Genomic DNA, 25,442 nt, shown 5'->3' with positions numbered 1-25,442 from the left:
CTGGGGACTGAAGCTTCCCCGGATTTTTTTTTTTTTTTTTTTTTTTTGGACAGTCATTTGTGGGTTTAAATAAAGTCCTCTGCTTGGGTTGTTAATATCTTTGAGGTTTAAAAAAAAAAAAAAAACTACATTGCATTTAGGAAGATTAAGCCTGGTGTTTGTTATAGAAATATATCATCATGTTTCCTTTCCTGAGATGTGGAAAGAGCTTTGTTGCAGTTCCTGGCTCCCCCTACTCTCACCCCCTTCCCACTATGGCTATAATGTATATCTCATTGTATTGAGTCCTATATGGGATCGGAGCCTCTGGTTTTGACAGGCTGTAGTCTTCCATCAATCAAGCAAAATTAAAAGATCGGCACTGGGGGTTAAACTGTGGGCGTGTAAAGAATCAGCATCCCCTCGTCATCCTTGATGTCCGTATCAGCCTTGTTAAAATGTGAGGAACATTTGCTTCTTGCTTTCATGACTCCTACTTTGGGTAACATGTCTCTGATGTTTTGCAGTTTGTGAGAATCCCACAGCCAGGCTGAGAAGCAGGGCAGCATGTGGGGGTTTGAGAGTAGTATGGAGCTGTGGTATAGATCCCATCTGGCTACAGTCCACGGATCACCTGGCATTTCGGAGCCTGAAGTGTCTGCCTTTGAGCATTTTTCTCTTTGGGGAAATCATTGTTGCGTTGGTCTGTAGGAGAAGTGACCCCGATAGAGTTTTGTTTTTGCTTTTTAAGGTTGGAGAAACTTTTAAAAGGAGAACACAAGTATTGGAACCAACCAGACAGCCTTTATGTGTCTCTCCCCAAGTTCAGGGGAGCTATAGTTTATCTCTTTGCGGTCAGTGACCAGATAAAAAATGGAGGTTCCAGGATCTGGAGACCCCATGGACTCTTTATAAGTTTTATCAATAATTATTTTTAAGAAGCACAGCAACTTGAAGGATTATCCTACTAAAGTGAAGATTTTCTCTTCTTTAAATAGATGGGGACTGAGCCAATACCCTCTCATGATAATAAAAAAGGACATCTAAAATAACGATAAGTGGAAAATGATCTCTAAGTTTAGAGTTTCCTGTACATGGGAAAAGAATTTTTAGAATATTTCAAAACTTGCAAGGACCATAGATTTCTTAATTGCACAATATAAACTAATTGCTAGCAAAGAAACACCATTTTCGGGATGCCTGGGTGGCTCAGTCAGTTAAGTGTCCGACTCTTGGTTTCGGCTCAGGTCATGATCTCATAGTTTGTGAGTTCGAGCCCTGTGTCAGGCTCTGTGCTGATGGTGTGGATTCTCTGGGGGTTCTCTCTCTCTCTCTCTTTCTCTCTGTCTCTCTCTCTCTCAATAAATAAATAAAATTTTTAAAAACTTAAGAAAAAGAAACACTATTTTCATTAATGTCTTTTAAATAATGATCAAGAAACTAGTCATTTAAATTGTATAGAACTGAAAGGCAGTATAATAAAGTAGTTAATACCTTAGGCTCCAAGTTAGAGAGACATAGGAATAAATCCGACCTCTGCCTACACTTGATCATGAGTAAGTTACTTAACCTTACTATGCTTCAGTTTAATCATGCATAAAATGGGAAATATAATAGTGCTAATCACAGAGTTTGATAAAAGAATTAATTGACACAAGATATTTAGCCCAGTGCCTAGAGTTTAGGAAGCATTCAACAAATGTTATCTGCTCTGTCATTTTAGAAACCCAACTCATACTAACCTACAAATTAAAAAGAAGGCACTTTTGACACAACTGAGAAGTCTAGCAGTTGGATGAACTTCAGGTATGGTTTGATCAGAGCACTATACTTGTTGCCCATGATTCTTCCAGCCTTGTTCGTGTGTTGGCTTTTTCTTCGGCTGGTTTCTTCCATCATGATAGCAGATAGCTGCAGCAGTTCCAGGGCTTAGATCCAGATATGAACCCATTCAGGAAGAAAGAAAATTTCTCATATCCACCAGCTATCAAAAAAAAAAAAAAAAATTCCAGTTTTCACTCTGATGGGTTAACTTAGGGACGGTGCCCACCCCCAATGCCATGCACTGAATGGCACAGGGAATGGGATTATAATTCAGGCATTCTCAATGGGAGTGACATGACCCCCAAGAGGCAAACATTGTTTCTTAAAGGTAGGAGGGTGGCACAAGAATCTTACTCTTTTTTTGTGTATAGAGCACAGATGTACATAGAATACCTAAACAGATATACAGGATTCTACTGGCATTAGAATTTGCAGGGGGAGGAGGTGACTAGCAAACAAAAAAGTATCTAAAAGGCTCCTTAAAAAGATGATCGTGAATAAAACTGTTGAGAAACACTAATTACACTGATTGGCTTAGACCAGTGGGAGAGCAGACCCATTTGTGAAGCTGGGAGTGAAGTTGGTCCCAGGCAGACCACACAGCTGCCAAACAGTGGGGGAGGGTCAATGCTCAGTTGAGCTGCAATCAGCAATGCCCCCTACACTTGAATTATTAGAACCTCAAATCTAGAGCTCTCTAATATAATAATGATTAATGGCAAATATATTTCTAAGTATTTCGCCGCCGTAATTTGAGTTAAGGGGGTGGGGGCTCATCATTAGAATACCCTTATTGCTATCCCATAATTACAAATTCTAAAGCATGAAGGGGAGTGTTCAGTGGTACTGTCCAGTTTAGTGGCAAATGGACTGGAAACACCACAGGGTTACATATTTTACTGAACTCAGTTTTTTATCATCTTGACGATAGAAAGGTGTCCTCTTTCTTGCTTCTAGTCTGAATAGTCTGGTTTGTAAGGAAATCCGGGCTCAATCACGCCAGAGAGAAATAAGGGTGGTGCGGGAGATATCCATTACATGAAATACCTGACGGTTCCCTGGGGGTGTTTTGTTTATTTATATACTATACGTGAAATAAGATCTCCCACCTATTCATAAGGAATCTGGCAACAACGTTATTGCCTGGCTGGCACAGCCGGGAAGGCATCATTTCTTTGGAATTGAACACTTCCTCTACATCTAGATATTGGAGAGGCAGGAGACTTAATTTGCCAAAAGCTATGAATAATTAAGGCGCTAGCTATAAGGCATTTCTGTAGTAACGCGACTAAATAAAAAGCAGGCTGAAGCGGCACTGAGGCTGCCTTTTAACAAAGACTTACTTTATGAGTGAAGCTTTGAATTTGGTTAAAGTAGCAGACTGAGACATTCGCCTTCAGTTTGGGGCTAAACCTTAAAAGCTGATTCATCAGTCGTATATCTATCCTGCTGATATCTTGCCTAGATGGGTTCTGTTATAGCAATTAATTAGGGTTAACAAACAACTGAAGTAGAAAATGGTGGGAGAATGTGGTTGAAAAAAAGATCAACACCCTTTGCTTTTTATTAAGCATGACATGTTCTAACAAAGGCCTCAGCTTGTTTCTTGGGATTAAGCTGTCCCCTCATCCCCAACACCTCAAAGCTAGAATTTCTTGCAAACCCTGAATGGAGTCATTGCCTTCCAGCAGGAGGTAACTTAGACAGAATTTGAGATATTCAAGTGACCATAAGAGGCCGGGTCAGTTCCCCTGTGGCAGGCAGTTGGCACTGAGTGGGGAGCATACAGTTCAGAACAGCAGAGGCTATAGACTCAAAGTTTAGCAAATTTGACCTTGACCAAACCACTTTCCCCCCTTGAGCCTCCTGGATATAAGGGGAGAACTGTAGTACCTGCATTATGAACAGGATGAAAAATTCATGAGATAGTATCTGTAACACTAAATGCCCTTCCTGATACAAGCAAATGCTCAATAAATGTTAGCCCTTGGGTATGTACCATACTTAACAGCAGACCCGTAGAAGGTACTTGATAAAGTAGCACCGGGTATTACTATTGTTTTCTATAAGTGATACTAGTCTCTGGAAAGTACATTCCCATCTTTACAGGCAAGGATGTTCACTGAAAGAGACGGTGGTTTCCCACAGCGTGTGTAGGGTGGGCCTTGGGTATTTTTTCTTGTCTTCACACAGTAGACCCACATTTTAAGCCAATACAAAAACTCTAGGAAATACAGGCAGCTCCCATTAGGGTCGCTAAGGAAATAATCTCTCTTTGTCCAACACTTTGATGATCCTGATAACAAATGAACTCTGCATCCCACCACATTGGCTGGAAAAGACCAACGCCCCCAAAAGGCAGGTTCCCCATTGAGCATTCAGTGGCCTGTGTGCTTCAAACCCTGTATATTTTGCTTGTCCCCACCCTTTACTCTCCACATTACTCTGAGTTACACAGACTAGAAGAGGGACTGACAAACTGTGACTCACACGAGAAAACTGTCCTGTCTCTCATTTTTGCAAATAAAGTTTTATTGCACACACAGCCTTCTGTTTTTGTAAATAAAGTTTTATTGGCACACAGCCCTGCTCACCCATTTGCTTGGTGTCTATGGCTGCTTTTGCATTACAGTGGCAGAGTTGAGTAGTTGTGACTTAACTACTTACAGTCAGGTAGTTCATACAAAGATGATATTGGCCACAAAGCTGAAAATACTTACTGTCAGCTCCTTTACAGAAAAAGTTCAACAGTTCCCACACTAGAAAAAAAAGCAATGTATTGGGTACAGAATGCTAGAGGGGAAAAGGTCCAGACTTCAGTCATAGAAAAAATAGAACTCGAAGGAATGTGAAAGAATTTTCTCATCAAAAACTTAGTCACCAGGAAACTAATAAATAAATATTCAGGATGAATGTTCAATTTAACTTTACGAGGTCCTTTGTTGTAGAACATGATTGGAGTTACAGATTGACTCGTTTGTTTGTTCATTTATTTGTACCTAAAATAATGATCAGAGTGCTTACCCCATCCCTGCTACTGTCCCAAGGTGTCAAGGTCAAGATAGGCGTTTTTCCTGACGTCAAGAAATCTATTGTCAAGGAGGAGAGACAGATAAGGAAATTAAACTCTGTGGGAGGCCCTTGGCCAAGGTGCTCTAGGCACACTAGTGGAGGGAATCTAAGTCAGACTGGAGAAAAGCAAAAAGGGAGAGGAAGAGAGCCAAGGAGGCTTCCTGGAGGAGGCAATTCTCAAGCTGAGGTTTGAGGGGAAAGTAGGAGTTGGATAGATGAAGAAACGCAGAAGGGCATTTCAGGCATAGGAAAACATGGCTTTGGTGGAATTATAAACAGTTTTTTAAGGCCGATGGGGAGAGAGGGCAGGAGCAGGGGAGAGAAAAAGAGCGAGTCGGAATCAGAGGCAGAGATTTTGATTGAGAGTAACATCTGAATTTAAATGATCTTTTACTTTAGGATTTTGATATTTTTCTGCAGAACTTCGGGGGCAGGGGAGAGGTTGATTTAGCAGTATCACTGGCAGCAGTGAGGCTGACAGATTTGGGAGAGGGTGACATAGTGGAGGCGGGAAAGGAAGGGGAGCTAGGGGGCTGCTGCAGTGACACAGGTGTATAGGTCAGGATAGGCTAGGTTTTGCCATGGCAACAAACGGCCCCAGTATCCTAATGGCTGAAAGAAGTAAAGGTTTGTTTGTGGTTCACACTACCGTCCAATCACAGGTTGTCCATAAGCTCTGCTCATCACTGTCACTTAGACTCACAGAATGTTCTTTCACGTTGCCAGTTACCATGATGGAGAGTGAAGAGCTCCTCGGGACTTGGCACTGGCAACTAAATGCTTGGCCTCTAAGTAGCTCCTGTGACTTCTTGCGGGTCCTTGGTCAGAGCTGATCAGTCACGCACTCAACTGCAGGGGCCAGGTAAGCAGTCCTACCCTGGAACAGCGTGAATGCTGATGCAGATTTGGTTCCTGAAACAAATTAACGAGCAGGAAGTTTACCAGAGAGCGCACTGGGATCAACACCTGTAGAAGGGAATAGAAAGAAGCAGGAGGAGCAGAGGAGAAACGGGGCTGTAATTCAGGCTCAGCAATGCCTTCAGCTGCCCTCATGGGTAGCTCTGGAACTGAGAGTTGTCCCCATTTGGAACAAGAGGGCTGTTCTTCCCTCCCACCTACATCAACACGTTGTTGGCAGTAGACTGCCCTTGAGAATGCGGAGTGACCTTGACCTTGAGGTAGGCAGCTCTATAAGGGAGGGCAATCCCCAGAGGGAGCTGAGAGCTGTCAGCTTAGAATGTTCCTGGTAGCTGAGGGAATAAGTCTGGGCAGCACATCATGGGGTCTTCTGCAAATGCCTGCCCAACAGGTGCCGGGATCAAAGCCTGAACTGAGGAAGGACCCACAGGAAGGAAGTGGAAAGTAAGGATTGGGTTGATTTAAAGGATATGGAGTCTGGCTTCAGGACACAGTCTCACTCTCAGGGCAGCCTCCTGATTGGATCCTACACTGTTGAAGGGATTGGGCAGCCATGGAGTCAGTTAACAGCAGCAACACATACAGAAAGGAGAGAAAACTTGGCAGATAAATGAAATACGAGTCTCCTTATCGCTGAGCAAATTCATCTCCCACCTTTTCTGGTAACCAAAGACTAGGGTTTTAGGGCAAGGAACTGAGATGTGAAGATACCCCAAAACTGAGAAGGAAAGCGGTCTTAATGTTCTAGCCCATCACTTGACAGAAGTATACTTCTGAAAGACTGTGTTATTTAAAATCGACAAAATCAGTCTCAGTATCTTTGAAAAGCATTTCGGAGCCTTTGTCGTCCAGCTTGAGAAACACCAAGTTAAAGACTCTCCTGCCTTTCAGATTGGTGTTTGCTTTTCCTCCTACCGTCCTTTCTCGGTGTTGGTGTTTGTTTTTCCTCCTACCGTCCTTTCTCGGTGGAGTTGCAGCACAGAGTAACTTCTTATTTATCCCCCTCTTCTGTTTATTTTGAACATTGGCTTTGTGATGTCTGATTTGGAGGCTATGGAAAAGTGTGAAGGATTCAAATAGGAAATCAGACCTGTAGTTCTAAACTTTACAGCAAGCACAGAAAGGAGGCAGAAAATTAGACCCTCGTGAAAAAAATTAAAATTGCCATCTCTATGTAATTACACATATGTGTGCCTCTAGGTGTTCATATGTAACAGATACAGATTCTGGCATCCTTGAAAATAAACTTGACTTGAAAGAGGCTGATGAATGCGATAAATAGTACCATTTTGCCCCTAATGTCCTAATCTTTTTTAGTCTCTTGAATTTTGTGTTTGGGCAAACCTTGTTGATTAAATAACTATTTTTCCCTAACTAGTGCTTTTATGTAGTGTCCCTGCCTTGACTAATAGCTACTAATTATGTAGCAGCCGCTGTGTGCTGAGGCTTCTGCTTGGCACTTTAATTGCGTTATCTTAAAACAAGACAAAACAAGACCAAAACCCCTGAGGGGTTTTTTTTTTTCAATATACAAACATATAAAAGATAGTATGAGTAAAAAAGCCATGCACCCACCACTCGGTTTTAAGACATCTTAATATTTTGCCATGTTTGCTTCAGATACTTTTTAAAAGTGTAACCAAACTATATAGAATCAGTTGAAACCACCCTCATACTTTTCCTCTCTCCCTAAAATCCTACCGTGAAGTTCATGTGTCTCATTCCTGGGCATGTTTTGGTAATTTTGACACCTATGTTTGTATCTATAAATAGATAACCCTTCTATGTTTGTCAAATTTATAGAAGGATATATCATTCTACTGCCTTATTATTCTCTCAACAAGCTTTTGGGATTTATCTCTAAATTCATTTTAATCCCTATATTCCATCGCATGAATATAACCAATCTTTTGTTGATGGATACTTAGGTTGCATACAATTTTTCACTGTCTCAAAAGACAATAGTGAAAAGTTCTGTATTTGTTTCCTTGGGCTTATGATCAAGAACTTCTCCAGTGTATGTACAGAAGATTTTTAGCTTTATGAGATGTTGTGTCTTATCTTTGTCCTTGTAACAACTCTACAAGATGATATCATGAACCCCACTTTATTGGTTTTATATACTTATTAACTAATAAGTCATGGTGCTGGAATTTGAATGGAGTTCTGTCTGATTCCAGTGCTCAGCCTCTTGCCACTGACTTGCTACTTTATTTATTAAGAGGTAAACAGCACATAAAGATAGAGTCTTATCAATTTATTAACTTAGTCTTTCACTCAAACAAACATGGGGTGGAAACATAGCCTCGTGCTTTAAAATGAAGTCCGTGCACTCAAACTGCCTGAATTCAAATTCCTAACTCACCTTTTTTAGCCACGAGAGTTCTGAGACTGATTTTTTGGGATGTAAAATATAGACAATTAGAGTATCTCACTTAAAGTGTTTCTCTCCTGGGATCACGGTAGAAATTAAACATATTGATATTGTCAGTAAATATTGTTAGATATATGTGGGGGTAGATGGTTGGTTGGATGGGTGCATGAGTGCCTGGTAAATAGTTATCTTTATAGGTTCAGTGTTTTCAGTTTCTTATTTATGTGAATACCCATTGGAACCCCTAAAGTCTGCAGAAGCCTTGGATCCTCCCTCTTCCTCTCCGCATTACAAAGCTATTAAACTTTCCTCTTCTCGACCCTGAACCCTAGACTCTTACGCACAATGCTATGGAACCCCACTGACCGCTGTCTTTCTCATCTGTGTAAGCTCTCCTTTGATATGACCCTGAGATTTGCAACTGCTAAGGAGACCCAGTAATTACAAGCATCATGCTACCCTTGGGTAATGTAGCCAGCAAATATTTTTACAGAAATGAGTTTGTCTCATTAAAATGTGATTAGATGCTTATTATCTGAGAGAGAAAAGGGCCTTGATAAAATAGGGAAATAGAATGAGCTGTAGTTAGCCGGACCCGGTAAAATCAAGGCTTCCTGACTTAGCAGCTGTGTGACCTTGAGCCAAGCTGCTTAATTGCTCTGAGCCTGTTTCTTTACCAATACAAAGATAAAATAATACTCACACTTACATGGTATGAAGGTTAAAAATAACATGGGTTGAAAAACCTGATCCTAAGCTTAATGTTATCATACTAGGAGTTATGAGTGCAAAGTCTGACCAGGATGTAACTCCAAACACTTTTCATTTAATAGCTGTGTGGCATGGGCAAATTATGGGACCTCTCTGTGCCTCATTTTCTTGTGTTTGAGATGAGGATGATAATAGGGCCTACCACCCGAGGTTGTTGAGGGGACAACACAAATAAATAAAGATTTCACTAGGGTGCCTGGCTCATGGTAAGCGTTTCAAAAGTGTTAGCTATGGTAGGGCGCCTGGGTGGCTCAGTCGGTTAAGCATCTGACTCTGGATCTCGGCTCAGGTTTGTGAGATCAAGCCCTCAGCTGGGCTCTGCGCTGAGAGTGCAGAGCCTGCTTGGGATTCTCTTTCTGCCTCTCCCTACTCGTGGGGTGGCGTGCTCTCTCTCTCTCTCTCTCCCCCCTCCTCAAAATAAATAAACTTTAAAAAAAGTGTTAGGTATGGCTATTTCTATTTAGTGAACATTTTCAGTGTCAGACATAGTGCTAAGCCCTTTATAGTTACCATTTCATTTAAGTCTCCTAACAGCGACATATAATAGGTATTACTGAACCCACCTGGCAAACGCGGGACCTGTTTAGAGCTGCTAAGTAACTTGCCCACAAGCAAAGATTGGAGCTCCGTTCTGTCTAAATACAAATCCCATTCACTCAGCCATCGTAGGGGATGGGCTTAGTTTGCAAACCATTCAGCCTCTTCCTTGGCCACCTTTGCCCGCCTGAAGTCCTAGGACTGCCGTAGTCTCCATTCTCCTCTGCCAAACCCTAGCGGCATAGCAGGGATTAATGACCTGGTTGAGCCTCAGTCCTGAATGGTCTCAATCCAGGCTCCAGAAGCAACTCAGATCACACCATTCTCTTATGTGAATCCCTCCTGTGACATCCCAACTCAGAAAAGCCTAGGCTCACCATACCCACAAGGCTCCACGTGATCAGCGCCCCTTTCTCTAGGTTCCTGTACCCCCGCTGTCAGCAAACACACTCAGCTTCTGGTGTTCACTCCTCACACTTGTCCCCTAACTCTTCTCCAGTAACACTGGCCTCCCTGCTGTGGCTTAAGCCCACCAAATGCGTTCCACCCTCAGAGCCTTTGCCCTTGGGGTTTTCTCTGCCTGGAACCTGGGGTTTTCTCTTTTCCTCCTCTCCACCCCAGACTAAGAGGCCACCCCTGACCTTTCTCTTATCCTGCTTTATTTTTCTTCCTAACCCTATTGCCACCTAATGTTAGAACTTTATTTAGACGCTCACTGGTGTCTGCCCAACCAGAACATTAGCTGAAGACGGGCAGGGACTTGGCTGTGTTGGCTGTAGTGTCCCCAATGCCTGGAACCTAATCTACCCTTCGGAGATACTCGTTGACTAAATGAACAAAGGAATCTGCTTCACACTTTAAGAAGCTCACTCTAGCCACTCTGCGGGGAGTGTCTAGGGACGGGTAAGACAATTACGAGGCTGTTTCTAATGTCCAGCGAGACCTGCTGGGGACCTGGGTAGGAGTGACGGCAACCTGTGGTGTAGGGAGATACCAAGAATTCGGAGGAGGGAAAAAGTAGCATTAGGGGAACTCTGTCCAAAGGGAATGTTTGCGGTCTATAAAGTTGAGGAAACTTCATGCAAGGAAAAAGCCGTGCAGGTAGAAATGTATTTGTGTGTGTATGTTTATTGCTTTTCCTTATTGAAAATAGCCCCCAGCCAACGTAAGTATTGTAGCTTGAGAATAAATTTGTTTGGGTTCTCTGACGTGTTCTCAGATGCGCTTGTGGTTCCAGTTCATTCAAAAAGCAGTGTTTGAGATCGGAGACTAGGCTATTCCCTCCAGGGCCTGTGAAAACGGGCTCGCCCAAGGACCCTAGCTTGTGTGGACGGCCAGCTTGCAAGTCCCGGTCTGTGCCCAGCTCAGGGTGGGGAAGTTGGCAGTTTCTGCAGCTCTTGTCAGCTCTGACTGTCAAGTGATCGCTGTTTCCTGTGCCCAGCCCTGTGGTTAGGTTCTGGAAGGTGCCCTGTGTTGCCTGACCAATGCTGACAGACACTTCAGACGTTGTGCTTTCTTTTTTTTTTTTTTTTGGCTTGCTGTGGACGGCTCATCATTCTGACCCTGTCTCGTGTCATGCCCATCCATTGGAGTTACGGATAGAAGGAAGGACCCTCTGGATTTGCCTGGATTCTTGGGAGAAAAGAAAAAAACAACAACATTTTTTTTTTCTGGTCTTCATTAGTGTTTAATTAAAAGCTTGCTTTTCCCTAGGTCTTTGGCCGTGTCCAGGCTTTTTAAAATTCTGCAAGCACAGACAATATAAAGAGAATTTGACCCTTTGAGTTACAAGAGCTGCTTATTGTGTCTAATTATCAACCTCAAATAATGACAGAATCATAAGCCCCAGCAAAAAAAGTAATACTAGGAATTTCCCAAATAATTCCTGAAGGAAAAGTGCATCTACCTTTAATAAATACTCTAATACCAGTTTTTAAATGAAATTAATGTTAAAGTTTGAAACAATCTGGTCAGGGTATAAAGAGTCTTAACTCTCAACTCATATTTAAATTGATGGGCTTCTTTCTTCCTTAACTTTTTATATGTTAATATTTCAAGGTCTTGATGCCAAGTATTGGTCCAGCCAAGCTCATAAGCCTTGGTTCTCAAATACCTTTTGGAAATGATATATTTTAGCAAATGTGTTTTTCCTTTAATAAACTTCAGAAGCCAACTCCCAGTTTCAAAAAAACAATTTTTTTCTGAGATGTTAGTGCCAGAGTCTGAACAGTGGCCTTTATTCACGACCAAGTCGGATCAATTTAATTTTTTTTCAGACTCCTACGCTACATTAGGTAACAAATACAGCAAAACTTTGCCACACCTTTGTGCTGTATATTGTGCGTGTTTTAAGTAAATCAAATTTAATTATGGTCTTTCTATCCTTTTCTCTTTCCTCCTGACTTTTTTTTTTTTTTTTTGTATATTTTCTCTGAGCTAACTAGGTCATGTTTAAGCATATGAATAATTTATAATGTATATGTATATGCATGTGTGTGAGTACCAATATACAAATAAATGTATAAATACGTGACTGTATCTGAAGTTTTTCCAGAAAGTAGAACCATGAACCAACATTTTCACCAAACATAACTTCTGCTTTCTTTCCCCCATCTTCAACATCACTTTTTTTTTAGATTGATTTATTTATTTTGAGAGAGAGAGACAACCCGAGTCGGTGCGTGAACCCGTGAACTGCGAGATTATGACCTGAGCCAAATTCAGAGTCAGACGCTTAACCAGGCTCCCCCTTCAACATCACTTTTTAAGTTATGTTATGACCCTGAAGTAATTAGTCAGTGCCAATAATCTGGTTAGGTTCCGTAACAGATGGTCTTTTTTAGGAAGTTGCTGTCAATTTTGATGAAGTTTAGGAAATGAAAACCGATGAACAACCTCATCTGTTTCCAACAGTTTAAAGAGAAGAAACCAGACAACTGGTTCTGTGCTGAAGCTCCCATGTCACCTCCCAGCTCAGCTTAGCTCGCCTGCCTGTGAAATGGGGCCATTCCGTGGCTGCTGCATGGGGGGTACCGAGCATTTAAGTAGGGCGCAGTAGAACGAACGAGTTGCTCACAAGGCGACACTTGCCCCCTCTCCTTCCCCAGCAACCACCCACCCTCTGCAAGACCAGGTAGGAGGTTCCAGGCCTGAGGAACGTGTGAAGAAAAAACACAGATGAAAGGGGCAACAACAGTTCGATGTCTCTACACCGAAGCAGCTCCATTCATTATTTACAGATATTTAATGACATCTGTTCTGTTTTAATGGACCTTGTAATGAGATGAAAAGTGTTATCTACTTCCTTTGAGTGGTATGCACATATCCTTTGGGAGCTGAGGATTTGGCATCATATGGATGTGAGCCTTAATCCAGTGCCTTATCCCTGACTGGCTGTACTGCCTAGGACAGGATGCCTAACCCCTTTGAGCCTCAGCTGCATCATCTATAAAATGGGGACAGAATATCTCAAAGTATTGTCGTCAGGTTTAAGTGAAAGAATGCCATTGGACTGCTCAGTTCACGACTGGGAATGGGACAAGAATTCAGCAAATTATAGCTTACGAAAAAGGCCCTGACTACTAATATAGGCAGAAAAGTCAAGGAAAAGTATCCTAGAAATAAGATGCTGTTTTCCTCTCTCATCTAAATGAACTTACCTAAAATAAGGATTAGAGAGGCGATGGACATTTTGAAGCAGGAGAATTAAATCATAATTGACCTGGTAAATTGCTGCAACCTTTTCAGAGGAAAGCTGAGTTATAGCCAATCAAAATATGAAGTATGTGCCCTCTTTGACCAAACATTTCCACTTTAGGAAGTCATCTTAAGGATATTCTCACATAATGTTATCTGTGCAAGATTTTCGTTTGCACCATTATTTGAAATAGCAACCCCTTGGAGATGTGAATAAGAGAACAAATGATAAAATGATAACACTTCTGTACCATGGACTCCATGAGATCAGCAGGAAGAATGTAGAACTATATATCACAGCCTACCCAAATTGCCAGTGATATAATTTCGAGTGAAAACAAAGGCTAAAGACAGAACAGTATACAAGATGAATGTGTGTGTGTGTGTGTGTGTGCATGCGTGTGAAGAGTGAAACAGATACAGATATTATGCAAGAAATGTGTGTATGTATTCCTTTACATGGGAGAATAGGGTTGGAAATATATTAAAGACCATTATATAATGGGAATTATATAATGGAAATATATAATAAAGACCATTAAAATTTTTACCCCGGGGAACTGTAAGTGGATGAAGGGAGAGCTTTCTACTTGTGTTACGTTCCTAATTCTTTTTTTTTTTAAATTTTTTAAAAACATTTATTCATTTTTGAGAGTGAGAGAGACAGAGCATGAGCGCGGGAGAGGCAGAGAGAGAGAGGGAGACACAGAATCAGAAGCAGGCTCCAGACTCTGAGCTGTCAGCCCAGAGCCCGACGCGGGGCTCGAACTCACGGACTGCGAGATCATGACCCGAGCCGAAGTCGGACACTCAACCGACTGAGCCACCCAGGCACCCCTACATTCATAATTATGAATTTAAATTTTTTATAGCAAGGATATATGTAATTTTTTTATAATCTGTAAAGCATCCTATTCCAAACAGTTGAATTCTGGGGAACAGGGATCTGTCCCATGTAATCCTGTGTCATTGCATCCAGTGTGTAGTATGTCTCCCCAAGTATTTGTCTTGTGTGTCCATTTAATAATGATTACTAATCATTACCGGTAGGATTACTATTGAGTAAAAAGTAATATTTCTCCTCATCTGAGTACCGCAGATTTTTTTTTTATCATTAAAATAATATAAGTCCAGGAACACCAGGGCGGCTCAGTTGGTTAAGTGTCTGACTCTTGATCTTTGCTCAGGTCATGATCTTATGCTTCGTGAGATCAAGTCCCATGTTGGGCTTCACAATGACAGCATGAAGCCTGCCTGGGATTCTCTCTCTTTCCCTCTCTCTGTGCCCCTCCCCTGCTCTCTCTCTCTTTCTCTCTCTGCCTCTCTCAAAATAAGTAAATAAACTTAAAAAAAAATAAATAACATAACATAACATAAATCCATTAATACAACTGTTATAGAAACGCATGGCCTAAGGGCACCTGGGTGGTTCAGTGGGTCTTGATTTCAGCTTAGGTCATGATCTCGTGGTTTGTGAGTTCGAGTCCCGCATCAGACTCTTCACTGACAGTGTGGAGTCTGTTTGGGATTCTCTCTCTCTCTTTCTCTCTGTCCCTTCCCCGCTCTCTCTCTCTCTCAAAATAAATAAATAAACTTTAAAAAATGAAATAAATGCATGGCCTAGAGTGAAGCTACTTTATCAGTGGTATATATTCACCAGATATTTTCTAAACCTAGAGTGGCATACATATTTACATTAATTTTTACGAAGGTGAGATCATCCTATTCATCTTATTTTGAAATGTATTTATTTACTGACATAGTTAAGTTCTGATCTCTCATTATTTTTCATAACTGTGATATGGAATATCTATTCCATATCATATTCTATGACATGAATATACCATAATTAATTTCACCAATCCCCCATTACCAGGAATTTAGGTTGCTTCCAGTTTTTACTAAGTGCTAAAGTGAACATCTTTGTATGCAAAACATTTGTGGGAGAATTTCAGCAAGATAAATACCTTGTTTGGAAATAATTTGGATTTCCAAAAAGATTGCACCAATTTATGCTGCTGTAGAATGAACAAGAATCCTTCTTTTCCATACCCTAGCCAACAACTTTTGATTTATACCACTCTCCTAGCCAAAAAATTTATATTGTAGACCTTTGTTTCATTTTATTTCATTTATTAGTGGAGCTGTCCCATTTTCAAACTTTCTTATGGGCCATAATGCTTGGAACACTGGAGTTGTTCTTGCCTGAGAACATCAGGAGAATCACATTCTGCATTTTATCACAGTATAAATTGGTTTGCATGTTTTCAGAGCCAGACTTGAGAGCAAATTTTAGTCTCTTAGAAAATGTCATCTCAAAGTAGTATGGTATTCTCTTGTATAGTTAAAATAAGTTTATGTAGAGCATTGCTGGGTTAAAATCCAAGTATCCTAAAGATACATTTTCATTTACCCTCTCTGTCATGCACTGCCATCTTAAGATTTAGAAATAGTGGGGAATAGTTCTTTCTATGTTTGCTATCCTGTTTGATTTCATACTGTGGTTTCCCCCATTTACTATTTAGTGGATTTCAGCAATTTTGTTTTTTCTCTTCTATGAATGTTCTGTACTCCATTTAGAGAAGCTGGAAAGGAATCACGAAGGCCTTTATTTATTTATTTTGTAACAAGGGACAAAGCTTGGGGCAGGAGAGCAAAACGACACCCCATTTATTTTCTCTTTTTCATCTTAGATGCCCTAGGCCTTTGAGCTTATTTGGCCCTCTAAATCCATATTTATTAACTTAAATATAATTTTTCCAGAGTTGAATTGTCTCGATGAGATTTCATAGCCACAAGCGACCATGAAACTGTCTTTTGTCTCATTTTGGGAGCCACCAGAACTGAGGACTTAGGTGGTGGAAACTGCTGGTCCCGTTAATGTCGTGGCTGTTCGGAAGCTAGCGCCTTGAGGGTGATGATGGGTTCACCTGCAGACCCATTTGTGTATAGCCTTACACCAGGACCAACCTAACTCAGGTAAATTGGAATCGCCACAGGAAACCCTTCAACGAGGGCTTGCCTCATGTTTTAGCTGTGCAGCACTTCCCATTGGCATTCTGCCAGCTCCCCACTCTCTTTTGGAGGTGCCCACCATGCACATGGCAAAAGGGCAGGTCCCCGTGCAGGTTTCCTACCGTGGCTGCTAAGGAAGCTAGATCTTACTCTGTCTGCCTTCCAGTTCAACTAGAGGACAGGCCCAAGGCCTCAACCTGGCGTCCGGGCACCTGTGCACTCCTGCTCTTGGAGTGGTGAGCTGGAGGAGCAAACATTTGGAAGTCAGAACCACAAAGGCAGCAGTGGCCATGCAGCACAGACACGATGGTTGCATGACATGATACTGGCTGTGTTTGTTCCCTTATGGGTTCTCTTGTTCTCCATTCATTTTCTGAGCCTGCTTCCAAGAGCCAGTTTTTGCCCCTTCTTCCATCCTGAGAGGCCTGATTTGGTCAGGAATCAATATCACCCTCCATGCAACTTGGGAATATTCTGGCTACTCCCTAAGCTAGTGCTTCCCAACTTTTTTTCATGTCATGGAGCACATATGATAATGTTGGTATGGCACCCAGGGTAAATGTTTATGAGGCTGCTCAAGGCTTAAGGTCACCAGTGCAGAGTCTCAGGAAGATATCAAAGACTTCTAGGGTCACATCCAAAGGACCCAGGAGCTGACTCCAAGAATTGACCAAGATGCAACAGTTCAAACATCAGTAAAGGCAATACTTTTAATGGTTTAAAACACATATAATGTATTTAAATGCAGTGTTTATAAATACATAAAAAAAATTTTTTTAATATTTATTCATTTTTGAGAGTCAGAGAGCATGAGTGGGTGAGGGGCAGAGAGAGAGAGGGAGACACAGAACTTGAAGCAGGCTCCAGGCTCTGAGCTGTCAGCACAGAGCCCAATGCGGGGCTTGAACCCACAAACCGTGAGATCATGACCTGAGCCGAAGTCGGACGCTCAACTGACTGAGCCACCCAAGCACCCCAGTGTTTATAAATACTTAAAAAATCATTTGGGCCACCATTGGAAGTGCCAAGTCATTATCTTGAAAACTGGTAAATAAAGGTAAAGAGTCAAGCATTTGCCCTATGTCTCCTATAATGAATCCTATCACTAGGTAACCTGTTAATAGATGAAGGGAAATTTCTTTTTTTTTTTTAAGTTTGTTTATTTATTTTGAGAAAGAGAGTGAGAGTAAACAAGCATGGGGGAGGGAGAGGGAAAGAGAGAGAGGGAGAGAGAAAATCCCCAGCAGGTTCCATGCTGTCAGTGCAGAGTCCAAGGCAGGACTCGATCTCACAAACCATGAGATCATAATCTGTGCTGAGATCCAGAACCTGATGCTTAACCGACTGAGCCACCCAGGTGCCCTGAGGGGAAATTTCTCATTACTGAAATATTCTTGCTAATAAGTAAAGGGTGACAAATAGAAAGTCACCATATTGCAATCCTTAATTCATTAAATGATGTAGCTATTGAGCTAACATCAAAAAAGAGAAGGCCCTCCTAATGGAGGAACACACTTGGTAACCTAACACTTGGTAATCTGAAGACTCAATCAGATTCCAGATGCATCATCTTTGGAGACAATCTTGCCAAAGATGATGCATCTGGAATCTGATTGAGTCTTCAGATTCAACCAACTTATGGGAAATACAGTGGACAGAGGACCATGTTAAATGACACCATACAGATATAATCAGCAAAACTCAGCTGGTGAAATGTACAGGATAAACAGCTCAGTTTCTTCAATAAATAAATTACAATGAGATAGAAGAGAGAAAGAGAGCAAGATGAGTGGAAGGGAAAACTATAGGTTAATAGAGATTCAGGAGAAGTATCGACAAATTGTAAAGTATGGACCTTTTCCGGGTCAACATGGAAACAAACTTGAAAAAAACACATTAGCAAGACAACTGGAAATTTGAGCACCAACTGGAAATCTGATGATACTAATATTGTTACTTTTTTTTAACATAATTGGGGTTATGCTTTTAAAAAGAGTCCTTATCTTTGGGTACCTGGGTGGCTCTGTCATTAAGCATCTGACTTCGACTCAGGTCATGATCTCGTAGTTCGTGAGTTCGAGTCCCACATCAGGTGAGCTTGAGCCCCACTTCTTTCCCTCCCTCTCCCTCCCTCTCTCTCTCTCTCTGCCCCTTACTCATTTGCTCCCCTCTCTCAAAAAACAAAAGAGTCCTTATCTTATACATGGAAGTATTTACAGATGAAATTATTTGAATGCTTAGATTTGCTTCAGAGTAAAAGGACAGAAGGACAGAAAGTGGATGAGAGCATTAATGAAACAAGATCAGCCATGTGTTCATAAGTGTTGAAACTGGGTGAAGGATACATGAGGGTTCATTGCACAGGCTGTCACTTTTTGTAAGGGCTTGGAATTTTCCATCATAAAAAGTTTTGTTTCGTTTTTAAAGAAATGCAAAGGGAGAGGGGAAAAAAAAAAACAAAAACAGAGTCTTCAGAAATACAGGAAGGAAACCTAGCAGCATGCCTGCCTACTAACCCTGGACACATTGCTCATTGCCTGCAGTGGCCAAACGGAAAGGCTGTATAAGAATGTCAGCCCTGGGTTCGAATCCTGTTCTACACCCAACTGGGGGGACTTTTAGTGCCAGATTCGCTAAGGCTCAATTTCTCATTTGTAAGATAGAGATGAACTACTCCCCATTTCAGAGGGTTGTTGTTCGAATAAAAGAAGATAATCTGTAAAGCATGGGGCCTTGGACCTAGTACCAGTTCGCACTCAGTAAATATGGGCTCTTGACTATTATTTTATTGCGTGTAGCATTTAAAATCAGAAAATTAGACAAAAGTGAATACATGCACTTTTCAATGGATGTTGGAAAATTTTTTTTTTAATTTTTTTTTTTCAACGTTTATTTATTTTTGGGACAGAGAGAGACAGAGCATGAACGGGGGAGGGGCAGAGAGAGAGGGAGACACAGAATCAGAAACAGGCTCCAGGCTCTGAGCCATCAGCCCAGAGCCTGACGCGGGGCTCGAACTCACGGACCGCGAGATCGTGACCTGGCTGAAGTCGGACGCTTAACCGACTGCGCCACCCAGGTGCCCCGGAACATTTTTGATGATTTCTGAACTCCAAGGCCTTTTTTGCTTCCTTTTTCCAAACACGGGAATGAGATCAGATTTTGTAGTATTTATGTCCATCGCCTGAAAAACTGCATGAACCTTATGATGGCACCAAATCAGAAGTCCCTGAGCCGGTCCTGTGAAGCAAACAGAAAGGAAACCCTCACATTGCTTACCTTTCTTCCTCTGTCTTTTTCACCTCTGTTTTTCCATTTATGGTTAAGAAAGTGAGAGAATCTGCCTAGAACAAGAAACTTCCCTCTTTTTCTTCCTGGAGGGGAACATGAGTAATGGACTTTTCCATCAGGGTTGTTTTTCCTGGACATGGTGTCCCCCCTCCAACTGCTAAAACATGTGATCCTGAAGGAGACCGTAAATAAACTTCAAATATTCCTTATCGGTCAGTGATGCTGTCCCAGTTTCTAATAAATTATGAAGTAGTTTTCTGTATTTGGTGCTCTTCCTTTTAAGTTTATTTATTTATTTTGAGAGTGAGAGAAAGCACGAGTCAGGGAGGGGCAGAGAGAGGGAGAGAGAGAGAGAATCCCAAGCAGGCTCCACACTGTCAGCACAGAGCCCAATGCAGGGCTTGAACCCAAGAACCGTGAGATCATGACCTGAGCTGAAGCCAGATGTTTAACCAACTGAGACACCCCGGCACCCCGGTGCTCTTCCTTTTAAAACAGAAGTTCTATTTGGGACACCTGGGTGGCTCAGTCCGTTGAGTGTCCAACTCTTGATTTCAGCTCGGGTCATGATCCCAGGGTCGTAGGATCGAGGACCAAGTTCGGCTTCTGAGCTGAGTGTGGAACCTGCTTGGGATTCTCTCTCTCTCTCTCTCTCTCTCTTTTTCTAAAATAAATAAAGAATTACAAGACAGCAGAACTTTAAATCAAGTATGGGCCATTTCTGAGCATGGGATCCTGGAGGGACTACACAGGTCACACACTCATTAGGCCGAGCGCCTAATAGACACCCAAAAACTAGTTATTGGAGTGAATGCAAATCTAAGAAAAACCAGCCTCCAAAGAGCTCTGACATACAAACTGATAAAAGATTATGAACAGAAACCAGCCTGTGTGTGAAAGGGGTGCATAATTTCTCAGCTGCAGGGTTGGCTGTGAGGTGAAAAAGAAGATGTCCACTCTGTTCTCCTTGCAAAACACCAACATAGGCTGTAAATCCCTTGAGGGTCTTGACTGGAGCGTTTTCATCCTGACTTCCCTCACAGGGCCCTGAACGTATGTGGTGCTCAGTGAATATTTGAAATGAACTCAGCTGGTCCTGGGTGTGGAAGGAGAGAAGGATGAGGAGTTATAAAGGAAATACACCTTTCTTTAGTGCAAACCTCACTAAATTCAGGAGGAGGGGAGCTGGCCTTCAAGGTTGTCCTCTTAGTATATGGCAAATGGTTCAGAGCTAGACTCGACCATCAGATTTTTAGAAAACCAGTACACTGTGGGTGTTGGGATCTTATGGTGTGTCTGGCATTTCTCCGGTATATGAAGTGCTCTGTAATGAGAGTGATCATTTTGTGATTAATGCAAAGCATTAATCCAGAACAAAAACACACTTCTCTGATCCCTCTAAGTGAGGAGTATGGGATAGAGTTGGTTGTTTTTGGGTTTTTTTTTTTTTCACTATTCCCGAATCACATGTTGATCCCATGATAGAGGGGCATGAGGTTAATCTCACCCTAATCATTTAGATGATGCCCTCATAGAAGAGCAGGGACCTGTTATTAGAAAAAGGTGAATCAGACTCTGAAGAGGCAAAACCAACAGACACTCAGACAGTCTCCTCGTTTTAATCCTCCCTCGTGCTCTCACGGCCATAACCTGACCTTGCCCCAGCCCTGTATTTGGGATATGGGCTTTCACCTGACCCTCCAAGTTGGCCCGGCCTCCCGGTTTTAGCCCATCCTGTTGCCCCAGCTCTGAAACTGGTTGTCCAAACTCTGATTTTCTTTCAGCATGAAAAATCTCTTCGCGTACAGTCAGAAATGTCTCAATAGTAATCTCAGAAGGCTCTCCAACCCAGGGAGAAAAGTTGACGGTTATGGCGTTTCTACTGCTATATATACGCAAATAGAAGGTTCCCCAAAACATGAAGTAATTCTCCATTTGCCCAGTAAGAAGATTAAAAACACATGTTTGAGGCCAACTTGAATATATGCAAATTTAGGAATGCAGATTACATAGTGGAATATCTGCTTCTAATGTTTTAGATCATTTGTTCTATAAATTGATGATTTCAGTGATAGTTGTCTGGTGCTGTCCCTCTTTTTGAAGTGGTTTTATTCAGCCTCCTCACCTGCACCTATGTGTTGGTCCTGACACAGAAGCCCCTCCTGGACTCATCCTTGTAGCTCTCCTTGGAGTCACTCCTGCTGAAGGCATTTGAGCTACAGCATTTTTTTTTAAATCTCCATATATGGTATTTCATTGGGAAAACTATTGCATGACATTTTTTTCCTTCCCCCATCCATGGTCTTCCAGACTAACCACCCATAGCATGGCCTTTTAAAGTGAGGTATAAGTGATTCATTTATTCCATTTTTCTTTCTTTCTTTTTCTTCCTTCCTTCCTTCCTTCCTTCCTTCTTTCTTTCTTCCTTCCTTCCTTCTCTTTTTCTTTCTTTCTTTCTTTCTTTCTTTCTTTCTTTCTTTCTTTCTTTCTTTCTTTCTTTCTTTCTAGTAACTCATTTATTCTAACATCCAGGCCCTCCAATTGTGAGATCCCATGCCCACAAATAATTACTAAGTCTGTATTGAATTGTTTGCCATCTTTTCCACTGATTTCATCAAGTGACCCATATAAGCATCCAAATTTGGCACTGATTGAGATTGTTTCAGGCTATTGTGCCTTCTCAGACTGTATATTGTGGTTCAAAGTAAGCAGAGTCTTTGAAAGTACTTCAAGGTAAAATCACTTACTGCTCAGGGGTAAGATATCTTTTGGTAGAGGGAAGGGCGGAATATTTCCTCATTAAATACATGTGGTATACGCCTATCTGTCAGGCAAATTCTTTGTGTTCTGCATGCATCATGTCATTTAATTCCTCCAACACCTCTAATAAGACAGGGATTTTTATTTCCATTTTACTAAAGAGGAAATGGATTCTCAGAGAAGTCAGGTAGCTTTTCCAAGGACAAACAGCTACCAAAACCCAGGTTTGAGTCTAGAATTCATGTCATTAACCATACCACACACTTGCACAAAATTTCAGAAGGTTCTTTTTTGGGGGGATGGGAGAAGCATGGTACCATGTCAGAAGCTATTACTTAACTGTTCTAAAAATAATATATATATTTATTATTTTTCCTGGATTCTGTATATTTTTCTTTCCACCCCACTTTGGACTGTAATGTACTGTGATTTTTTCCCTGGCCATTGAGTTAGTTCAATAGTATTGAACAAATGCCTTTGTTGAAAGCAAATAATGAAATAGATCTTTCTGTGAGACCCCAGTCATCCTGCCCAGATTTTTTGTTTGTGGCTGGCATCCCTGCCATTGACTGGTATTAAGATTGTCTCGTGGAATTCTGGGTCTCTTTCCAAGTGAAACGCTGGTGACATAAAATGGCTATGAGTACACAGTTTGAGTTCCATATTATTTCTGTTTATAGCATTAAGTCACCTGCCTTGTGCAGAATGTGTACCGACTGAAGAGCCAAAAGTGAAGTTTGGATTCTTAGATAGCATAGCCCACCTATGAATGATTATCCATCCCCGATCATGCATCATCAGTGATGTTTAGAGAACAGTAAACAACGTTCCTTCGTGTATTTTAAAGATGTAATGAAGAGAAACTTTAGGTAGCCAAAAGAAATAGAAGTTTTGGGGTTTTTTTCCTCCCTGTTGCTCTCCTGACTCATGTTGAAAGGCTTTTGTTTCTAATCAAAGCAACAAACGGTAAGGTCATTTCCTTGCGATTATATGGCAGCGGAAGGCGTCAGGGTTTTTAGGTCCCTACTTCCACCAGCTTGTATTTGGAGAAAACACACACACACACACACACACACACACACACACACACACACACACCACAAGTGCTTAATACATGTGTCCTTTGTCCTGCACATTCTCTCCAGTCCCTTTAAATGAGCCGAGATCATGGTTCGGAGGTAAGAACAATTTCTCTTACAATATTCTGACAGTGTAATTGTGCTTTGTGAGCTCTTACTGGCATTTCTTAGGAAAATCTTGGGCAGATTTTAATATTATACAGCGGTGGAGTAATCTACGTACTAATGTTCCAGAATCTAACTTTCAGAAAAGGAAACTCCAAGAAAAGTTTATCTCCACTCTTTGCAAAAAAATTACTCCTTCCAAAGAAAATTGGAAATGCTCCAGTTTGATACCAAAGTGAAGATGGTCCAAACACCCATCTTTTGGAGGGTTTTCCTGTCATTGTTTTAAATGCTATCTCTGCTCCCTCAAAGGTCCTAAAAGGGAACTTTACTTTGTTTTTAGTTGGGATTTCTTGTTTTTACTTTGGAACTTTGGCAATTGTTGTTGAAGTGTGTTCTTCTATCTTACCGCTCCCCACCCCCCAACCCTTTTTCTTTTCTGTCTTACTTACTTTCTTTTTTTGTGGTTGTTAATTTTGAAGGCTTGAGCTCCTTTATGAATATGGAAAGGACAGGGAGACGGCAGGAACTATGTCAGTAAGCAGCACGAAAATGCTTTTGGATTTCCAGTTGTTAATCATGCCCTCGGCACAATGTGTTTGGAGCCTTCTCTATCTTTGTGAGCGCTTGGCAGCAAAGATTCTGTGGGGACCTAGAACTCATTAGTAGCCTTTCTAAAAGGACCTATTAATGTCTGTCCCTGTCTTGCCTGGAAAAAAGAAGCAGGAAAAGTGAATTTTGTCCCTGAGTCTAGTTATGGTGAAGACTCTATGTGATCAGATTTGAGCAGCTCAAGGCAGTGACCTTGGGAATATCATTTTGGGGGATGGCTATCAATTAATTCATAAAACTTGCATGATTTGTCAGAGGAAGTTCTACATCCTAATTTCAGGGAAGCTGTTTCTTTTTTCTTTCCTTCCTTGTAAGGTGGTGTTGGTAAACTCATCGAGTTTAACTCTGAGTGTCCTTTTTTTTTTTTTTTTTTTTTTTGCACTGATAGGTAGTTGTTGGATATGGAGGAGGGGAGGGAAATCTGGGTTGACTTTAGAAAACAAAGGAAATTGTCTCATCCAGGAGACTGCAAAACCCTTGGGTATAGAAGGAAGTCTGTGGCGGAAGTGGGTAGGATTGGGTACAGAAGAGAAACCTCAAGGAAATAAATACATCACAATAGGGACTGGGATAATACCCCCTTGCCATAATATAACACCACATGTGGCCTGAGAAACAAATCAGTGCTCTCTAAATCAGCTCTATCTAAAGGTATCTAATGACCTGAAGGTCTAGAAGGGAATATAGTCTTATCCACAATGTAGTCCTTTGACCTGCTTTTCAGACTGGCATTATGGTGACACAGGGTCTCACATTAGATGATCCAATTCTTTAGATTCAGGGCATAGAACCTCCCTAAACTCTCTTGCAATGCAGCCCCTTCAGAAATCAGAAACTATACTTCTTAGCAGAAGATCTAAAATATTCTAAAAGATTCTAAAAGATTCTAAAATATTCCCAGACATTCCAAATCCCAGTCCAAAGCATATTCTGTGTATTCCAGTGTATCATTTATTCAGCCCTCCATTTGGAGCCTACAGGCTCCAAAGTGGTGGCTACTAGAAGGGAGGTCCTTACCCACAGATACTACACCCCCTACCATGGGGATCAATTACTTTTGGGAGAGCAGGGAATGGGTGGTGGACAAATAAGATTGGTTGAGTAGAATTGTAAGGTACGTTTATGCCATTATTGGAGCCAGAAGAAACCTTGTAAGTCGCTTTGTCTGGTCCCTTCATTCTATCATTGACAAGATTAAAATTCAGAGTAGTGGGAGAATGTTCTGAAGATCTCATGTCCCATTAAGGGCAGGGCACAGCCTACAGTCTTCAGAGTTCTGATTCTGTATTCTGTCCACCACTGTGTTGTTTCTAGGAACAGCTGATTGCTTTGTCTAATTTCCAGCCTCTCTGAATTACATGCAACTGGGGTTATTTCTCGTGTATGCATTTCTGTCTTGGAGTACAAAT

General features: G+C 41.5%; 1 protein-coding gene across 12 annotated transcripts in view; it reads left to right on the top strand.

Moving 5' to 3' along the window:
* FRMD4B (FERM domain containing 4B) overlaps nucleotides 1-25,442 on the top strand; it is a 324,897-nt gene that overhangs the window by 154,394 nt on the left and 145,061 nt on the right. For 2 of the 12 annotated variants that reach the window (XM_045493507.1, XM_045493506.1), the window contains exon 2: nucleotides 5,602-5,737. The exons of 9 other annotated variants lie outside the window; for them this stretch is intronic. Coding sequence is in view for 1 of the 3 variants with exons in the window: in XM_045493505.1 (XP_045349461.1) it covers nucleotides 23,392-23,415 (24 nt within the window). In the remaining 2 variants the exon portion in view is untranslated. Of the gene's footprint in view, nucleotides 1-5,601; nucleotides 5,738-23,152; nucleotides 23,416-25,442 lie in introns of those variants that run through there. One more of the 12 variants, XM_045493505.1, reaches the window with a different exon arrangement.

This window comes from Leopardus geoffroyi, chromosome A2, assembly GCF_018350155.1.
Source record: "Leopardus geoffroyi isolate Oge1 chromosome A2, O.geoffroyi_Oge1_pat1.0, whole genome shotgun sequence".
In the NCBI taxonomy this organism is placed as follows: domain Eukaryota; kingdom Metazoa; phylum Chordata; class Mammalia; order Carnivora; family Felidae; genus Leopardus; species Leopardus geoffroyi.
Note: the sequence above shows the minus strand (reverse complement) of the source record. Positions and strands in the feature narration are given on the sequence as shown.